General features: G+C 36.6%; 5 protein-coding genes across 6 annotated transcripts; 2 read left to right on the top strand and 3 right to left on the bottom strand.

Moving 5' to 3' along the window:
• The first annotated feature begins 743 nt into the window (after positions 1-743).
• LOC110370292 (organic cation transporter protein) lies at positions 744-4,174 on the top strand. 2 transcript variants are annotated; one of them, XM_049847686.2, is made up of 4 exons: positions 744-1,015; positions 1,100-1,443; positions 1,540-1,947; positions 2,028-4,174. In XM_049847686.2, the coding sequence occupies exons 2-4, from the start codon at positions 1,109-1,111 to the stop codon at positions 2,710-2,712; spliced, it is 1,428 nt and encodes a 475-aa protein (XP_049703643.2). In that variant the 5' UTR covers positions 744-1,015; positions 1,100-1,108; the 3' UTR covers positions 2,713-4,174. The 2 variants fall into 2 exon arrangements, with proteins under 2 accessions (XP_049703643.2, XP_063891466.1); XM_064035396.1 differs by having other exon boundaries at positions 1,085-1,443.
• A 146-nt stretch (positions 4,175-4,320) lies between these two features.
• On the top strand, positions 4,321-6,779 carry LOC135116575 (organic cation transporter protein-like). Its single transcript, XM_021326038.3, has 4 exons — positions 4,321-4,653; positions 4,730-5,073; positions 5,278-5,685; positions 5,764-6,779. Exons 2-4 carry the CDS (start codon positions 4,739-4,741, stop codon positions 6,446-6,448), a joined length of 1,428 nt encoding a protein of 475 aa, XP_021181713.3. The 5' UTR covers positions 4,321-4,653; positions 4,730-4,738; the 3' UTR covers positions 6,449-6,779.
• Positions 6,780-6,787: 8 nt separating this feature from the next.
• LOC110370249 (lysocardiolipin acyltransferase 1) lies at positions 6,788-9,991 on the bottom strand. Its single transcript, XM_049847689.2, has 7 exons — positions 9,851-9,991; positions 9,668-9,774; positions 9,311-9,590; positions 8,863-9,059; positions 8,153-8,331; positions 7,505-7,608; positions 6,788-7,023 (listed from the first exon to the last, which is right to left on the bottom strand). Exons 1-7 carry the CDS (start codon positions 9,945-9,947, stop codon positions 6,788-6,790), a joined length of 1,200 nt encoding a protein of 399 aa, XP_049703646.2. The 5' UTR covers positions 9,948-9,991.
• Positions 9,992-10,162: 171 nt separating this feature from the next.
• On the bottom strand, positions 10,163-12,770 carry LOC110370291 (organic cation transporter-like protein). The gene is made up of 3 exons (XM_021326037.3): positions 11,457-12,770; positions 10,970-11,377; positions 10,163-10,898 (listed from the first exon to the last, which is right to left on the bottom strand). Exons 1-3 carry the CDS (start codon positions 11,774-11,776, stop codon positions 10,163-10,165), a joined length of 1,464 nt encoding a protein of 487 aa, XP_021181712.2. The 5' UTR covers positions 11,777-12,770.
• Positions 12,771-15,100: 2,330 nt separating this feature from the next.
• On the bottom strand, positions 15,101-20,395 carry LOC110370272 (organic cation transporter-like protein). The gene is made up of 4 exons (XM_021326016.3): positions 20,149-20,395; positions 17,181-17,535; positions 16,686-17,093; positions 15,101-16,614 (listed from the first exon to the last, which is right to left on the bottom strand). The coding sequence occupies exons 1-4, from the start codon at positions 20,168-20,170 to the stop codon at positions 15,900-15,902; spliced, it is 1,500 nt and encodes a 499-aa protein (XP_021181691.3). The 5' UTR covers positions 20,171-20,395; the 3' UTR covers positions 15,101-15,899.

Below are 20,395 nucleotides of genomic sequence, written 5' to 3'. Positions count from 1 at the left end.
GAACATTGTTCTGTGATATCTAAAAATAAAATTGACACACACACAATAATTGATTGATCATCTTGACCTAAGCAGAACAAATGACAAATAAATTCTAACGCCCTTGAACGCAATTATCTTTCAAATCGCTTTAGGTACGTTACGCTTTTTTTATATTAGGTTGTGCTAGGCCCTCTAAATTATTTGATAAAAGTATCATTATTGTTTTCATTCAAATTGGAGGTGTATATTTACAGTACCTGTACCATACCATATCTAATTACTTTTTGGGACGTTGGTAATCATCAAATTAATTACCCCTTTGGCTGTTCTTAGTTTAGCTTCAGGAAGAATCTTACGGACTCACCCATGTTCTTGTTGGAGCCATTTATGAACCCAAAAATGTTTACTTACAACCAACCTGACCCCTGCTGGGCAAGCTCTGAGCCGAAAGTCGCAATTGATAATTGGAGTCTATATGAATCTAATGGTGAACGCACACCTGTCAGAATCGATGGGCGGTCACCGACCTGTAGCTTCGTGCAGGCAGCGAAAGAATCGACTCTGTCAAATGTCATATCTGATTTGTTGTGATGCTTCCAGATTCTAGCGACGCGACCGATTCCAAAAAAAGATTCTATAGCTGCTGCGGTCGGTTCTGACATGTGTGTGTTCACTATTAGTTTATGTCCACTACAATTTATCAATTAAGACGTTGGGGGACGTCTGGAGTAGACTAACCATTGAGTTCCATGCAGGGTGACGCCCGGGCAAGTACCCTGAGATAAAAATATAATCTTTTAATCTCATGACGAGATCGATTCTGATAAAATATTTATTTATGACATTGCCGCATTTTTTGTGATCTTTATTATGCATGAGTCTATCACTGTAAGAGTCACCGGTCACAATTAATAAGGCACAGGCGCTGGTAAACAATGAAAATTGAATAGTGCATCAAAATTTTGAACGGTAATTTTAGGACGTCAGCAACGTTGCTCAGGACGTCCACGAGTTTGTGAATCCATAAAGTTAGGTAAGTGCTTCTATAATTGAGATTATCCCGTGTGCTAGGGACGTAAGTTTTTTTCTAAATTTAATTAAGTCTTAATGTTTTCAGCCAAACAAAATGGATGAAGACCCGATAGAAACAGCAATTGGTCGTTTTGGAAAATACCAAACGTGGATATTGTTTTTGATCTCAGTAGGGTGGTTTCCATGTGAATATCAATTAAATAATGTAGTGTTCCTAATACCCAGTGTGGAGTACAAGTGCTTGGACAACAATGTGACTAACTATTGTCCTTGTAATAACCCGGAATATGACACGAGCACTATTGTCAGTTCGGTCACAAGTGAATGGGACCTTATATGTAACAGGACACATCTTGCTAGTTTGGCACAATCGATGATGCAAATTGGAATATTGTTTGGAAGCTTACTGTTCGGTTACTTCTCCGACAGGTGATTTTTAATGATTTCTTTACACTATTTGGTATACAATGTATGTCAAAAACTCAAACTCAAAGATGGTCATGTTAATTCTTATTTCATTTCCAGGTCTGGTCGGAAATCTGTAGTGCTAACGTCACTGTTCCTCGAAGTAATATTTATAATCATCTCAGCAGTAGTTCCATACTTTTGGTTGCTTTTGGTATGCCAATTCTTGATCGGAGTAGCTATTGGTGGATCAATGCTAAGTTGCTACATACTAGCCGTTGAATTATGTGGAAAGTCTTTCAGACCCTACCTATCTGGACTTATTGAAGTGTCATTCTTAATAAGCTACATCACGCTACCAATAATAGCTTACTTTGTGAGAGATTGGAGACAGTTACAGTTAGTAACGTCAGTGCCATGGATCATAGTTATTGTATATTATTGGCTGATACCCGAATCTCCTCGATGGCTGATAACAGTCGGCAGAAAGAAGGAAGCCATTGACATCCTTACACACATAGCTAAAAAGTAAGTGATTACTACCGGTCACATTTTATTTTCACGTTCTTATACTGCACCTGATAACACATGCTTCATTTAAATTGCAGAAACAATCGACCAACCGATAATATTGAAGCAATTGTTGAAAAGGTAGAATTATTAAACAAGATTGACAGCAAGAATCAACAGAAAATCACTTATGTAGACTTGTTCAGAACTCCAAAAATCCGAGTGTACACAATCATAACAGCATTGATATGGATGTTCTGCTCACACACGTTCTTCGGCATCAACCAGTACATCGGGCGCCTGCAAGGCAACTTGTACTTGAACGTGCTGCTCTCTGCGGCGTGCCTCACTCCCGGCTTGATTATAGTCATCATAGCCACACTGCACTTGAGAAGAAAAGTCAGCATCATATCTAGTTTCACGACAGCCGCGGTGTCTTTATTAGTTTTCATATTCATTCCTAGTGATATGAGAGCAGCTACATTAGCATTTGCGATAATTGGTTTAATAGGAGCTTACACATCATTTGTTCAAGTTTACTTATACTCGTCAGAAATATTCCCGACTGTAATAAGAAATACAGCACTCGGGTTTTCTTCCATGTTCGCGAGATTCGGAAGTTTCATTGCTCCGTTTGTGGTAAATATCGGTATAGAGTGGGTGTCTATTCTCATATTCAGTAGTGTAGCATTTAGCGCAGCGATTCTTTGTTATTTCCTCCCTGAAACTAAAGCGACTACTCTACCGAATACAATTAAACAAAGAGAGCAAGCTGAGATGTAACACAACAGTTTACTAATCCGTTATATTATTTTAGATACCTAGATATACTGTCTCTTACTTCATAAGTAGGTACTCATCTTCGTAGATTAGATTTATTTTCTTACTACACAATTAATGATTACACTAGTTTACAAAAAAATATTTTTTTTTTGTTCATGAAATGAAACCTATATTATTTAAGTAGGCTATGGATGGTTACAAAAAAAATATTTTTTTATTTTCCGTAGCACGTCACAATTCGGAGATATCGATGACTTTTTTTTATCTACCCGCAATTGTTTAAATGCGTTTATCGTTCTGTTTTGTAAAAAACTGTGTGAATCAAAAGTCTCATTTTTATATAAAAATGTCATCTAGAGTGTGTAAACTACATCCAGATAGATTTTGTTATGTTTGTGGGAAAATTGTTCAGTTAAATCGTGGTTTCCCTTTAACAAAACCATTGCAAGAAGCCTATTTACAATATTTTGGATTTCCGGTGTCAAATCAAGATAAAAATTGGGTTCCACTAATTGCAGATTGGTCCTCAGCTCCTGGTATTCAGGTAAAAATAGATCACTGAAATTTGGTAAACCAATGATGAAAAATTTTACCAAAGCTTTGGATAAGTCCAAGCCTGCATTTCAATATCTCTGCTCTGTATTTACGAATCTTTCTGCGGCTAAATTAAAGGAAGATAAGAAGAAGATATTTGTGGGTCCTCAAATCAGGAGAATATTGGACGATACAAAAATCGAGAGCCTTTTAACCGATGTAGAAAAAGCAGCCTGGAACTCTTTCAAAAGTGTCGTTAAAAATTTTTTAGGCAATAAAAAAAGTGATAATTACAAACAGATCGTTGAAAATTTATTGCATAATTATGAGCGTATGGGTGTAAATATGTCACTAAAAATTCAATTTTTGCATTCCTACTTAGATTTTTTTCCAGAAAATCTTGGTAGTGTGAGTGATGAACACGGTGAGCGATTTCACCAAGATTTAAAATTATTTGAGCAAAATTATCAAGGTTTTTGGGACGAAAACATGCTAGGGGACTATTGTTGGTCTGTTGTGAGAGATACAGATGAAAATATTTATAAAAAAAGAGCAAAAATTACCCATTTTTAACTGTCTATCGTTTATTTAGATGTGTTTTTTGTAAAAATCTTCTTAATAAATATTTCAAAAACCTGACGTGCTGGATTTTTTTAAATATTTTTTCCGAGATGTAGATACCCAAAGTAATGTAACCGTATGTATTCCATTTCATGAACAAAAGTCATGTAAACTAGTGTTATTTTTTTTAATCAATAAAATTATGTAATACACGAGTAAAAGAAGTTAGATAGGCATTATTATTATTATATGTATTAGATTATGAGTTCTTAAATCATCTCTTTCGAACAATCCCGCAGACCTGGCAGGCTTAAGCCCTAAGCCTCTAAGCTTTGTTGACTCTCTTTGAGGAGTGCGTGGAACGAAACGCGCCACTGACTCGGGGCTGTCGTCTTTAGACGGAGGGACGTTGAGCTACCCAAAACTCATCGTCCACAGACCCGCACCAACGGTGGCTGGGAGTAACCGCTCGTATACTTTGACCAATCTGTCGACCAAGATTATCAACGAGAAACTCCTTTACGGCATCAACACATTAAGTAATAGTAGGTACTCCTTACTCAAATTAGAAGTGTAAATTCGCAGTGTCATACCCTAAGATAACAATGTAATCTGTTAATCTCGCGACGCGACCGGTTCTGATAAAATACTTATTTATGAGATTAGTATGCCACTACATTTTGCGTGATCATGCGCGACGGTGCATCTCACTGTTAGACAAGGTAGCCGGCTTTCATTCACGTTTGTACAAGAACCGTTAACCAATGTCAATTAAGTTGTAGCATGAGCAAGTTTTAGACATGGTGTAATTGCTAAAGCTATCTACAAATTCGTGAGTGTAATAAGGTAAGTAACCCAGCCTCTAATAAAACATTTTTATTGTCTTCTTTAGTCAACCAAATAATTGGATCTGTGATTTCAGTCGGACAAAATGGATGAAGACCCAATAGAAACAGCAATTGGTCGTTTTGGAAAATATCAAACGTGGATATTGTTTTTAATCTCAGTGGGACGATTTCCATCTGAATATCAATTAAATAATGTTGTGTTTATAATACCCAGTGTGGAGTACAAGTGCTTGGACAACAATGTGACTAACTATTGTCCTTGTAATAACCCGGAATATGACACGAGCACTATTGTCAGTTCGGTCACAAGTGAATGGGACCTTATATGTAACAGGACATATCTTGCTAGTTTGACACAGTCAATGATGCAAATTGGAATATTGGCTGGCAGTTTACTGTTTGGATATCTTTCCGACAGGTAGGTGCCTACGCAAACTTTAATAAACTTACCTGTTTTATTTCTTCTTTGTCATGTAACATTTTATACAAATCCTAAGTATATGTATGTAATTTAATTTATATTCCAATATTACTTCACCAAAACATTTTGATACATACTATTTGCTTACTTACCTCACAAGAAGGAACAAACTTCTTTTAGTAAGTGTTTTTTTGTTTTCAGGCACGGTCGAAAATTAGTAGTGCTAATATCACTGTTCTTCGAAGTAGTGTTTGTAGCTGTGTCGGCAGTGGTTCCATATTTATGGTTGTTTATGATATGCCGATTCTTGATCGGCGTAACTCTTGGTGGAACAATGCTCTGCTGTTACATTCTGCTTATTGAACTGTGTGGAAAATCATTCAGGCCCTATCTGTCCGGACTTCAAGAAATGCCTTTTCTACTAGCTTACTTCACGCTTCCAATAATAGCATACTTTGTGAGAGATTGGAGACAGTTGCAGCTGGTAACGTCAGTGCCGTGGGTCATAGTAATTGTATATTATTGGCTGATACCCGAATCTCCTCGATGGCTGATAACAGTCGGCAGAAAGAAGGAAGCCATTGACATCCTTACACACATAGCTAAAAAGTAAGTGTACTACCGGTCACATTTTATTTTCACGTTCTTATAATGCACCTGATAACACATGCTTCATTTAAATTGCAGGAACAATCGACCAACCGATAATATTGAAGCAATTGTTGAAAAGGTAGAATTATTAAACAAGAACGACAGCAAGAATCAACAGAAAGTTACTTATATAGACTTGTTCAGAACTCCAAAAATCCGAGTGTACACAATCATAACAGCATTGATATGGATGTTCTGCTCACACACGTTCTTCGGCATCAACCAGTACATCGGGCGCCTGCAAGGCAACTTGTACTTGAACGTGCTGCTCTCTGCGGCGTGCCTCACTCCCGGCTTGATTATAGTCATCATAGCCACGCTGTACTTGAGAAGAAAAGTCAGCATCATATCCAGTTTCACGACAGCGGCGGTATCTTTATTAGTTTTCATATTTATTCCTAGTGATATGAGAGCTGCTACATTAGCATTTGCGATAATTGGTTTAATAGGAGCTTACACATCATTTGTTCAAGTTTACTTATACTCGTCAGAAATATTCCCGACTGTAATAAGAAATACAGCAGTTGGTTTTGCTTCTATGTTCGCGAGATTTGGAGGTTTCATTGCTCCATTTGTGGTAAATATCGGTATTGAATGGGTGTCTATACTCATATTCAGTAGTGTAGCATTTAGCGCAGCGATTCTTTGTTATTTCCTCCCTGAAACTAAAGCGACTACTCTTCCGAATACAATTGAACAAAGAGAGCGAGCCAAGACGTAGCAAATTGATTGTGTAATCCTTTAAGCTGAATTCGAGACATACGTACTCATGCGCAATTTGTAAAATTTTTGTTCAAATATCATAAATGGTATCCATTTATGGCAATCTACAAGAGGAATTTAGATAGGCATTAAGTATATTAAAATTTATATTTATCTTTTAAGGAATTTATTATCTGAAATAATATATTAAGAATTATGTCTAATAATCTTTATTACAATTATCATGGCTTTGGCATTGATGAGAACTCACAGTTGTATTAAAATATTACTAAAATCTAGAAGTAAGATAAATTAATTATGACTACATAATATATTTTAATTTATTTTTATTAAGTATTTATTTCTCTAGGAGTTTGTATTGAATATTATGAAACCCACCGAAATACCAAGTAATGGATATGAATAGGAAACAGTGATATAGAACCCAGAATTGGAACAGGACACTGTTTAGTAAACAATATAAGAAAATTATGTCAATGAGAGTCCAGAACAACAATCCTACTTTAGCGGTCATAAGCGGTCTTGGGGATCGAAGTGGCGGTGGTCTGTTTGATTGTGGGTCCACGAAGTTACCTGGAAATAACGAAATTATTTTACATTACCTTAAGTTCTATGAAAGGTCTATGCATGGTATCAAACAGTCTCAAGGTAAGAGCGTGGTAAGACTTAAGTCTACGATGCCATATTATTTTAAATAACATATGTGGCTCATCCATCACGCACGAATTTACAGAAAATTTATTCAAGGTACAAGGCTTGATACAACAAATAATAGAGTTATCGTATCCACGACATTGGCGTGCGTTCAAATACCATAAACAAAACATTTCTGTTGATTTCTAGGTCAATGACCGACTTTCTCTTATTTATTGAATAATCACTCCTTTTATTGCAAGTTTGTCTTAATACTACCACTATTTCATCAGCGTGGATTAACAAAATTTGATGTTAACGAACATTGGATTGTATCAGACAAAGAGCCAAACAAGGATAAAACCAATTAATATCTACTAAGCGAGGATAACATTTTTCTTGTAGGTTTTTTAAGTCTCACCTTCGTTGTGAAATTTTCGAAGACTATGTTCTTTTTCCTGCCAACGTTCCATGAGCCACGTTTTAAGTGCTGCATCGTCTTGGGGAAGCCTTTGTATGGGATATCTAGAAAAATTTAATTTTTCTCTTATTCCTCGACAAATCCCACCAAAGACGTTTTGATGGAACATGACTATAAATTACAGTTCCCTTTATAGCCTTTCACCACTTTGAGTTTGTTTGGCTATTATGTATGTACTTTGTTTATAAAAAAATTGACACAAATCACTATTAGGGTCAATTCACACTGAAAGAGCAGCGGCCGGCAGCGGCCGGCAGCGGCCGTAATTGCAAGGGATTGAGCGCGAGCGCGGCGGGCCGCGCGGCGCCGCGCGGCGCCGCACCGCGCCGCGCTCTTACATTTTCCGTGCTCTTACGGCCGCTGCCGGCCGCTGCTCTTTCAGTGGGAATTGACCCTTAGTTACATTTGAGATTTACGTACGAGGTTTATTACACAATATTCTTGAATGATACACCCTCTAAGATATAAGTTGCAGTTTTAGGGACTACAGTCAGCTAAATCACCTCAAGTCACTCAGACCTCTGACAAATGAAGGTCTAGCTAGATCAATGTTAATGGACAAAGTAAGTATACACAATAACTACCAACCTTTTACAATGAAAATAAACATGCATTGGTATTCGTCCTCGGAACAAATCCATTTCTGTTTGCGCCGGTGTATCATAGGCTACAGTGACGTCATACACGGAGGCAAGACCTGACTCCCGTAGTCGAGAACATAGCGCTACCCAACCAGTGGTCCGAGGGTGTAATATGTACTGGTAATTCTGGAATAATTATATAATTAGGATTTATAAATAGAAAGTAATTTCCCGGTTAGCCGAAGCCTTCAATCGAATTGTCGTAGGGGATTTAGAAAGACTTCGTGCTCTTTTCCCGCAGCTAAGCTAGCTGGTAGAAAAACTTGGATGATGTAAATGCTTGCAATGATTACTCCATGGATTGTGGTACCCCGGTATTAAAGTATGCTTAAGAATGATAATAACTGCCTTGCCTGTCGCTTTACCGTACCTGCATAGATAGTATCTTTGATGTGACTTAGAGTCGTCATGATGCAATAAAATTATAATTATGAATACGAGGTTGCACAGTATGGCACAGGCATCATTCTCTTAAAGCAACATTTTTTCATAAGCGAACTAAGACAAGTCATCAAGGTACTCAACCTTGATAAAGACAGTGGACAGACGCTACTGTCTAGCGAACCGGAAAATGATGACCCTCGTTGATAGCAACATCCAGTACCTAGTTGTGGTCAATGTCACAACTTTATGAATAAAATGGAAGTAGTAACATACCTGCATATTATGAGCTGCTGCAAATTTTTCGCTGCGCCGACGATTGTCATCACTTAAATCCGTTCCCTCAGGAAACAAAACTAGCCTGCAGTCATAATTCAGTTTCTGGTAGTAATCTACAAACTGAGACAGATTAACTTGATCTTCACGCCAGTTCCTCTTTACGTACAGGAAAAAGTTTAGTTGCATAATCCAACCTGCAAGGTTTAAAAGTATTTTAAGGTCGTACAAAACTGTGTCGATACGAAGTGCAAAACTGGCAAATAGTATCGCTTTTCCTAGAACATTAATATTAGCAATTGCTCGCGGCGTAATTTGCAGCCTTGGAGAGCTACTCGTGCCTACTTGCTTATTAATTTCACAAACAAACTGGCACAACGTGCACTATTCCAAAATATATTAAATTACGAAAGTACAAAAACTTGCAGTACCTATTATTGATACTCACCCATGCCAGGAATATTTTTGATTTCATCCTTCAAAACGAATTTTAGTTTCGATTTCCCTCCAAGATCCAAAATGCTATTAGACTCACTATTATTCTGCACTACCTGTTTACAAGTGCACAAGTCGCCATTCGGATTTTGCGTTGCGTGGTAAAGAGCTATCCATATATAGTTCCAATCTACCCTTGTGCGATGGTTCATTACAATAATGGTCTTCTCATCAGGATTCACATAATCACCGAAATGATGCAATTGTGTGTTACAACAACATTGAAATAACGCCTGAAAGAATAGCGCCAGCTGATAACAGCATTCAGATATGTAACATGTTCAATAAGTATTAGTAGGCAAAATCTTACCACAGGATAAAGTTCCCACAAGGAAAATAATGTATCAACAAATTTTCTATATATTCTATGACTAAAAAACATCAGGTACATAACAGGACAGTAAAGAATGAAGAAGCCTGCAATCAGAATAATAGAACAAAGGAGATGCTTAACCGGGTCACAGACTTGAGACAGAGTTGATTCAAGACTTACCTGCAAGTATTGTATAGTACCAAGCAGTGCAGAGCAGGAAGCCCACCGCCATGGTGCCGCAGCCAGCGGGCTCGCACTGACGCGGCCAAGAAGCCATGCCGGTGCCGATGTCAGCATCGTCAGATTAGAACCCCTACGTGCTCCACTAAGCCTTATTACATGACACCTTGTCCGGACTACTTAGTATCCTATTTTATCAGTCTCTAACTTATTCTATTTGAAAAATGCAACTTAAGAAGGAAAAGCTTTTCGTTTCTTTATTCGAATACCTGCATAATTTATTTATAAAACATGAATAATACAATTTTTAATTCATACTTCACTTTCCGCAATATTGACATCAGTTCTTGAACTTATATTTTGATAGTTCTTGCCCAATGCTTCAGCTTCTTCGATTGTCATTAGTAACTCGCAATCTTTTGTTTCTGGCAATAACAAACATAGAAATGCAGCTATCACAGGAAAGATGCCGAATGCAATAGGTGCACACCATATGCCATAGGGTCTTAATCCAGCCGGAAACGGTGCAATCATGGCTCCCACTCGGGCCATCATCGAGCAAATTCCTATAGCCGCGTTACGCACTACGGTTGGAAACATTTCAGTACAATACAAATAAACAACAACGAAGATAGTATAACATAGTAGTTCACCCAAACATCCAAATATAACAGAAACATTGCCTTCAGGTACGATGCCGATTGTAAGCATGCAAAACCCGCATAGAGCGTTCGCAGTAACAACCACTGTTTTGCGCTTGGAGAACTTGATCAAAGGAATACAAATAATACACGCGCATAGACACACAGTGCCGGTCGCCACAACGTTGATAAAAACGTCACCAGTTAAATGGCTGATGTAATAAGTGCCGCCGTAGAAACAGTAGCTGCACACGAGCCAAGCGAATGACAACACCATGATGTTAGTTCTTAGCTTCGGAGACCGAAACAGATCTAATACTGTGGCCTTCGGTTTTGAGTAATCCTTGATGCGTTTTAGTTGATACATTTCTACTTCATGCCGTATATGTTCTGTAGGCAATTTATTGCTGAAAATTATGGTCATGTCAAAGATACGGTATACGAAGAAGATATTCCGATTGTATCTAAAAGCACTTACATTTTTGCAACTCGTTCCATTAAATCTATTGCCTGAACAGTTTTATTCATAGCTAGTAACCATCTTGGGCTTTCTGGTAATAAACAAATATACGCCAATAGAATAACGTTGATCCCTGATATACATAGTTGAAAATACGTGTAATCTCTTAACAGATACCCAATTCCTGCCAGCATGATGTGGCCGGTTGTAAATGGTATGTGAAACAAAGCGGATACCACGTCCCTATTTGGGGTTCCTACATATTCCATTATTATCACAAAAGTAATGATCATGATACCACCGTTTGAAAAACCGACCAACATTCTGGCAAAAGTAAAACTCCAAAAATCAGGCAAAAATGATGATATCATTCCTGAGAATATCTCTATAACCACGGATATTATCAATGTCGGTTTTCTGCCATATCTGCAAGCAATTTTCGGAGTTATACAAGTCACCAAATTAAAATAAAATACTCTTAATTAGCATACTTAACAATACTCACCTATCTGATGCAATTCCAAAAAGTAAACTACCAATTAGTACGCCAAATTGAAAGACTGTTTGAGTGAAGTCCTTGAGCCAGGATTTTTCGCATATAAGATTCCATTCAGTTACTATAGTCTTTGTGAACACCGAAGTATCGTATACAGGATTGTCACAACATGTGGAATTTTTATTTGGGCAATAATATTGTGCTGGTGGAGCCAGGAAAATAATTGCCATCTGATGAAACGCCACTCCGAATCTGCTTATAAATACCATAATACATAACCAGTAATGATATCTCCCAAAATTTCCAATCAAATCATTAATTTTTGTCATTGTATCAGAATTTTCATGATTTTATTATTTTTTCATTTCATTGTACAGAATAACAAGCAGCACAGATGTAATTTTAATTAAAATATTCTAAACAAATATACGATACAGAGGATAATTAATGACATTTATTGCTAAGCGAGAAAACAGGTAGGTCTCGACCAAGGACGCGTTGTGCTGTGAAAAGTGTCATGCTTATTTTAAATTGCGTACTGCATTTCTGCATTAGATAATAAAAATACGTGCAGTTATTTATGTGGCGAGGTCGTAAACCACTTATGAGTATCGTCAATGTGAACAGTACAGCTAAGTAAATTATCGTCACGTTACAGAGCGAACCTAACAGTCAGTAGTTAACTTTCTCTGTTTTGTAGTTCCATACCAGTTATAACAAGTATTAGTCATAAATCCATAATAATGATTGATTAAAAGACAATTATATTTCCAATTGTTTTCAAATTAGAATTGTCTTTTATGTCCATTAAGAGATGTAATAGGACCCAGGATGTGACGACAGGGAGTTTACAACTATGAGCACTTACGTTATGTTATGTGGGCGAGATAAATTGTAATTTTCAGTCCAAATGGGTTATACGATCGTTATGTGCTCGCAACCACAATAGTTAATGTAGTGTCATTCAGTATTACCGGCAACGTGTGCAATGTGTATTTCATAGCTTTGTTGTTCACTATTATTGTTATTGAAGAAGAATTGCGACTTGACTGATTTATACTCAGTAATAATATCAAAATTATATTCAAAGTCATGTTTAAATTATCATAATTTAAATTATGTTGTGCCATTAATGAAATTTAATATACGGATATTAATATACCTAGTAGCTAGTTTCCCGCAGTTTCACCCGCTTCTCGGGAGAACTTAATTTATTTATTTTGTTACACAATGTTAAATTACAATTGGAAATGGCATAATACCATCTGCTTATTTATAAAGAAACTTCTTCTCAAACCCGGTTAAAATATAGGTATTATAGCCTACGTTACTCGGGGATAGTCTAGCTTCCCCACACCGAAATAATTTTTAAAGCGCCTCAGTAGAAATAATAAAAAAGAAAATAAACTTGTCCGCTTTGTTACCATGGCAACGCTATCTTGTCCAAACTGCTGACTCTTTTAGATGAAACTCGTGACAAATGACACGTAGGATTAAGGAGAATTCTGATATGAGTACATAAACAGAGTAGGTTCTTCCTAAAAGATCATCTTAGGAATCGAGTTCACCTTGTTCCTCGCATGAAATGGCCCTGCGTTTCAAACTAAGTATACAGAAATTACTGGTACTTACTACATACTTTAGCTAGCTAGTTAGTGTAATCATAAGTAGTTTATGTACTATTACATACATTGCTGTTATACTTAAGTATATTTGTTTATTTATGTGACATTAGAGATAATACGTTATTTTCGAGGAGCCATTATGATTGTAGATAGACAATAAATATTATATTAATTCACTGAGCGGAAATAAGAAGGTAACTTGTGTTTATAGTTAAACCATTGTTTACGTCGATTCTAAGCCTTTTTCGTCAGCATGTAAAATCGAGAATTATCAGTATTATATACTAAATCAGCTAAATATTTTAACGACCAAGTAAATACACAGAAACAAATAACAACATAAGTACTACCAAGTCACAACAGGAAAAAACCGTGAATTTATGTAAACTGTTACAGTTTAACAGAGATAAACATTCATGAGAAGAGAAAAACTAGATAATGTGATATCAAGATCCGTAGCCACGTGGCTACGTTAGCATGAAAGCATGTGACGGAAACAAATATTTAAATCATTAAAATATTAGTACTTCAGCGTGACTTGTTACCGTAAATCGCTAAATTTAGCGAATCCTATTATGCTACATTTGGCGCGGATTTTGCGCGCAACCAGAAATGTTTATTTATTTAATACATTTTAATGAATAGAATTTAGATTAGAGTAAGTCTTCTTTTAAATTGATATAATATTTAACATTAGCACTAAGTAAAAGTTCACATTAATTACAGAATTGCTAATGATTTTAACATTTTAGCAAAAAATAAGTAATCACCTGTTTACAAATTGCTTAGATTATGTGTTGACTTAATTATTGCCCTAAGTTAAATCTACCTAGTACAAGTTAATACCTAGTATTGTGTTGTTTACTTACTCTTGTCTCCGGCTGACGATACAGTCACCTATGGACATCGACACAGGGATCATTGGATAGCTACTGATAACACAAGACACTAATAATTGCGTTAACTACTCACTTATGTAAACAATTGTAGGCACTTTGATAATCGTAATTACTTTACGTTAAAAATGTGGGCGTGTTTGAGACAGTTTTTGATGTTAGTTAGTCAACAAGCGGATTTTCAGGATTCTTAGCCAGCTCACGCAAGATACTGTTACTGAAATGTACACAAAATATATCCATACTCACTTGTTAGCAACCTTATATGTTGGTTTATTAGTATATGAAGGCAGAAAAAATATTTGATCTTCTCAGCTTATCAGGCTACCACGCATAACATAAGTATCTCAGTGAAGGGAATTGTAGCACTACTCACTATAGTACTCTACCTAAATACGTATTGCAGCTAGCTTTAGTCACATGCTTTATTGAAAATATGAGACCTTTTTTTCATGTGTACCATTTTTAGTACAAGTTTGGGGACTTTTGTGCCAACATAAGTAATCTCAATAACTCTGGACAAATAAATCACAGATTATGAAAAAAAAGATGAAAATTTTGACATTGAAATCGAACGAAGTGATAATCCCACGTTTACAAAATATACATGTCAATCTGTAGATAAGTTAGTATGATCATATCCATATTTATCAATGACGCGCATTCCCTTAACTTCTCAAGTATCAGTTGATTCTTTCTATTAACACTACACCTGGCAAATATCAGAAGGTAGCGTATCGTTTATCTACGCTTCCACTTAACATTTCAATGAAGACACAAGCTGACAAGATTAATATTCTTTGAGAAAATTCAGCTGTTCTATAGCTCAGCTCATAAAAGATAAATTTATTATATCTTAGTGTTATCTCTTCCTCGCAAACACTAAACATATGATGCCAAACAGGGAAATTGTATTTGAATATGAGTGAGTTAGCTAGGTATTATTTTAATTGCCCCAAATTAACCATGTACATGTTATTTAATAAATAATGTTAAAACTTTCCTCATTTGTATTTTTGGCAGGTAATATAATACTAACGTAGTCGATTTTTACGACCTCAGCCAAACACACTATAATTCGTTTTGAGCTACTTATTAATCTTTACAAATAAGGGATTTAATTTAAAATCAATTTGATGAATAAAAGTAAACTTGTATTTTCTTAGTTTCCTTATTTATAAATCATTGTTCGCAGGAACCTTATAGGAAATTTATTTTAGGTACTCCACTATTGTTATACACTGTATTGTTTAAGGCTATATAAATAGGGAGGAAAACTAAGAATTCTGGCAAATAATTAGCTTATTTTTCGAAATGTTTTTGCTAGCTTAAACTAATATTTATTTACAGATATTTTCAAAGTTTCAGACATTTCAGACATTGGAAATATTTCACACTTATAACAACATGTCCTTTCGTGTAAAAAATACATTAATAACATTTCGATTTGTTGCGCACATGCCTCACATATCTCGCAGTACAATTGTCAATTTGTATATAACGTGTGTTCATAATTGATTTCCTAACGCCATCGATCACAGTCTATTGGAATAAATCGGTTATAGGTAATAAACGAAGTTCAAATATTTATTAGACAGTAATTTAAAACCTTCTTTGAAACCGGACAAACTATAACCACCAACGGATGATGCTCCACACATTTCAATTATTATTTAGATAGGTAATTACCTAGATAATATTCTTCAGCTTAAGTTTCTAACTTACGAGCTTTGGCCAGCGGTTTCACACGCCTCCTAAGAAAACTACATTCCGCATTCGATACGATAAAAATCCGATGTACAAACTACATTACTACCAAGTTTCATCTTAATCTAATTCAGACGTTGCGCGTGAATACATAGTAACATTAATATAGTACAACAGTAATAACACACAAACACACACACAAACTTAGCCTAGCCTTTACAATATTAGTGTGATTTTTGGTTATCTTTGCTAGTATCTGTCTTTTTCCCAAACGCTTCACCTTCTTCGATCGTAGTTGTTAGTTCACATCCCTTTGTTTCGGGCAAAAGGAATGTTATACCAGCTGCTATCAAAGGCAATGCGGCAAACGCAACCGGAGGCATCCACAGGGCTTTATCTCTCATTCCTATCACAAAGGGAGCTATCATAGAACCGATCCGAGCTGCCATCGACGAGAAGCCGAGTGCCGCGTTTCGGACGACTGTAGGGAACAACTCCGTACAATATAAATATACAACAACAAACACAATAAAACTAGCTACAACACCGATACTGGCGCAAACTACTGATCCGATACCTTCCGGTATTACCGCTAATATTATTAAACAAAATGCACATATGAGGTGAAAGATTATCACAATAGACTTTCTTCCTATGAATTTCAGAAGAGGAATAGAGACAAATGTACCGAGTAAGGTGACGCTAGCACTAATCGCCACGTTAATGAAAGCATTACCACTAAGCTGACCCACATACTGCGACACGCCATAGAAACAGTAGCTACACGTCAACCAATTGAACGCCATAGCTATGATATTCTTCCGAAGGTTTGGAGTTCGGAAAAGATCCAAAATGTTTCCTTTCTTCAATTGATGTTTCTCTAAAGATGCTTGGTATGCCTCGATGTCTGCTCTGATATTTTCTGTAGGCCGTTTATTTCTGCAAGAAAATTATCAATTAGAAAAACCAATTAAATTATAAAATGCAATTAAAGTAGCAATAAAACTTACACTTTAGCAACACGCTCCAATACATTAATCGCTTCTTCTGTGCGTTTTACTGCTAGCAGCCATCTTGGCGTCTCAGGTATCAAGAAGAAGTATGATAGTAGAACAATAACGGGTACAGATATAGAAAGTTGGAAATCAGAATAGTCTCTGAAAAAGTAGGCGAAAACTGGCAGCAACATGTGGCCCAAGTTAAAGGGTACTTGATAAAGAGCCGAAATGACATCTCTGTACTGTGTCCCGACGAATTCCATGACTATGACGAATCCGGTAACCATTGTACCGCCCACAGACATGCCAACGAAGAATCGCAAGAATGTGAACGTCCAAAAATTTGGAACGTAGGCAGCTGCTACTCCACATGATAGTTGAATAACGACAGCAACAAGAAGTGGATATTTTCTTCCGAACCTAAAAGACAGGTGCACTTTAATAAGTCGTTAGATAAACTTTTAAACTAAGCAGATTTTCATAGTTTATTTTAAAATGTCAAGTCACCTGTCTGAAGCCATTCCAAATAACACACTGCCCAATAATGTTCCCAATTGGAATAATGTCTGCGTAAAACTGGTCAGCCACTTCCTCTCGCATATCAAGTCCCATTCCATAATAATAGTTCTGGAGAATATTGACGTGTCATATGTTGGATCTGGACATGGACATGTATTATTTAATTCTGAAGTGCCACAGCTGTATGATACCTTTGGAGACAAAAATAGAATTGCCATTTGATGAAAAGCGACCGGGAACTTTGTTAAAAATATTAAAAGGCATAGCCAAAGGTGATATTTCCCAAATGATCCGATGACCCTTTGGATTAGGTCTGTAGAAACCGCACTTGGCGGTTTTGTACCTGAAAATAAAATAAATAGACTTGAATGCACATAATACGATTCAAAACTTAATATTCACGAACGAAGCTTAAGTTGCTACGTGAAAACTCGCTTTGTGCATCGTAAATAAATTGTATAGTAGGTAGGAATCAGGAGCATACTAATGGAGCTTATTTCTGCATAACCGAAGCACGTAATAAGGTCCAGAGACACATAATCTTAGAAATGATAATAAGAACATACTTAATTTTTGAGCACTTGAACTGACACTTTACCGGTTTTACCCAACTTGTAATAGTAATTCTAGATAAGTAAAAACCGGCCAAGTGCAAGTCGGACGCGAGCATGAAGAGTTCCGTACCATTACTGATAAACAATCAAGTTTCTTGTTTGTTAACTCCCTAAAACTTCATGATGAGTATGACGCAAACTATCTACAGAAAATAGCATAGAGTTGTCGCTTACCCTTGCGACCTGCTGCTTTTAAGATATTACGGTAATTACGCAAGATTAGTTAACATTGAAAGTAGTACGCATCTCTATAAGTATAAACTGCATTTTGAATCGAAGAATGAAACATTTACTACAGAGCTATGATTGGATTGACTTGGATTCAAATTCTAATGTCTATCTATGATCATAAATAACGAGAAATAATAAGCATATTGCTTGAAAACTTTTTTTCTTGTTCCGCGCTATATTTTTTTTATTTAATATTTATTTATTTATTTAATAGTTCATGTACACAGATACACACACAGAATACAGAAAAGAAGAAAGATATTTTTATTTTTATCACATCTACGAACACTGATAAAATTTTGAGCAATTGGGTTTCTCATATCACCGGTGTTTAAAGAAAACCCGCGTCCAATTTGTTGTACCTATATACTCGTGCCGGGTTAACCATGTACTTACCTAGCAAAAGTAGAATTATTGCTAACCTGTCCTATGTTTAGAAGGGCTGACCGAACTGACGAATTCAGACGTTCAATGAAAACGACGTCAAGTCAGAAGTTAACTACATTTTAAGTTCATAGGGGTTCTAGTGGCAGCATTAGCGGCGGCGATCTTTCAAGTTCAAGACAAGGCTCGAGAGGGCTCATGTTGTAGGTACAGAGATTATCATCTCGTACCTACCTACTTAGATATGAATAAAATAAATAAGTACCGAAGTAGATATGACAAGTGTCCTATATCATAATTCACCAAAGTTCATCTTTTGTCAAGTGTGGTGATACTAAATACCTAAACTTCTTCGATAAGAGAATGATTCGGACTTCCCTGCAGTCTCGAGGTACTCACAGAATCATTACCTATAAATTATGAAGGCTGGTACCCTACTAAACTTCGATGGAAATGACTTTCATATCAAATCGAACCCATCAAATTGTTGCTTTGTTACCTTTTTATGTAGTGATTGTAAAACGGACTAAAAATGCACTGCCAAGATAAATTTCTAAATAAGTTACCTTTCTAAAATAAAACAATTTTACTCTATCATTTGCTCAGATCTTAAATTTAGAAATACATACAGCACACAGTCTGTACATTTTCATTATTATACTATACCTTTTTGTTTTCTTATTAAAAGCATAGTATATTTACTTACCTACATTGGTCATTTAAATTCAAAATTTTATTGAAACTAATAAATTTAATTTCTTCTCGATGCAAAGTTAAAAACGAAATATGACCACCTAGTCTGTAGTTCTAATACGCTTTTCAAGACACTTCAGTAACTCCTGCGGTTACCGTCAATGATTGATAGTTCACCGGTTATGAAACATTTAAACGCTTCATTAACTGGAAGAGCGCAGTCGCCGCCCCGGGGGGTGATCAGCGGGCGACAGGCACGGGGGCGCCACCGCCTGCATCACAAGGATCAACCCCTGCGCTCCGGCCATTATAAGGACCCTTCCCTACTAGGGGGAGGTATGAGGGGCCTGCCGTAAGGCGGGCAATCGCCGGTGGGGGACTGGACGCCATAGATTCCCAGACCCCCTCCACTCAGGCGAGGTCGGAGTGCCGCTGGGCCTTTTTAGTGGGTATACCGGAACGATTTAACCGGGGAGTCCCACATACCCCTCTCCCGTCCCCCGACGGGAAGGGGATGCGTAATAGCATTTTTAGCCCAGCGACAACAAAAAAAAAAAAAGGTCCTATCCTATACTGGCACGATTAGGAACATGTTTTATTCATTAGTTTGATCCCTAATTAACGTTTTATTATCATTAATGAATGAATGTGTTGCTTATATTAATATTTACCAATTGGCTTTCTAATTAAATTACAAGCTTTTCACAAAACAATGGTCAATTAAAAGCAAATAACAGCTATAAACAGGTTTGCAAATTGGTAATACAGATAGCTACTGCAAATGCAATTGTCATTAAACGCAGTTTTCTGTTAACTGTGAGAAATTGAAATAAGTAATTTATATTAAGCGAGCTCTCCGACTAGTGGATAGTAAGTATATAGGTAGGTAGGTACCAACTAGCTTATATTTTAAATATTTGCAAACTTTAAAATGTTTCTCAGTGTCAATGCTAAATCACCAAGGCCTATATATCGGGGTCAACACACCACATTAAAGTCAATACACTCACTTTCACTACCATTAATTCGCTTACCGTTTCGCTCTTGCATCTCCATTTTATTTAAGTAAACTTTTTGTGTTAAGTTAGTCCGGAGCCGGCTACAGTTGTCACTCGTTAGATTTCATGGGCACTGAGTTCTATTGCACGGTGTTGTGCACTACGCGGCCTGCTTCTGCTGACTGACGGCATTGCTTTGTTAGCAACTGAACCCAGAGCTGCGCCCGCGTCGCACGCCATTCTCTTACGCTATCAATGTTATTTACTAGGCGGGAGCAAACGT

The sequence above is a fragment of the Helicoverpa armigera genome, chromosome 7, assembly GCF_030705265.1.
Source record: "Helicoverpa armigera isolate CAAS_96S chromosome 7, ASM3070526v1, whole genome shotgun sequence".
NCBI lineage: Eukaryota > Metazoa > Arthropoda > Insecta > Lepidoptera > Noctuidae > Helicoverpa > Helicoverpa armigera.
This window is presented reverse-complemented; position numbering and strand designations above follow the sequence as displayed.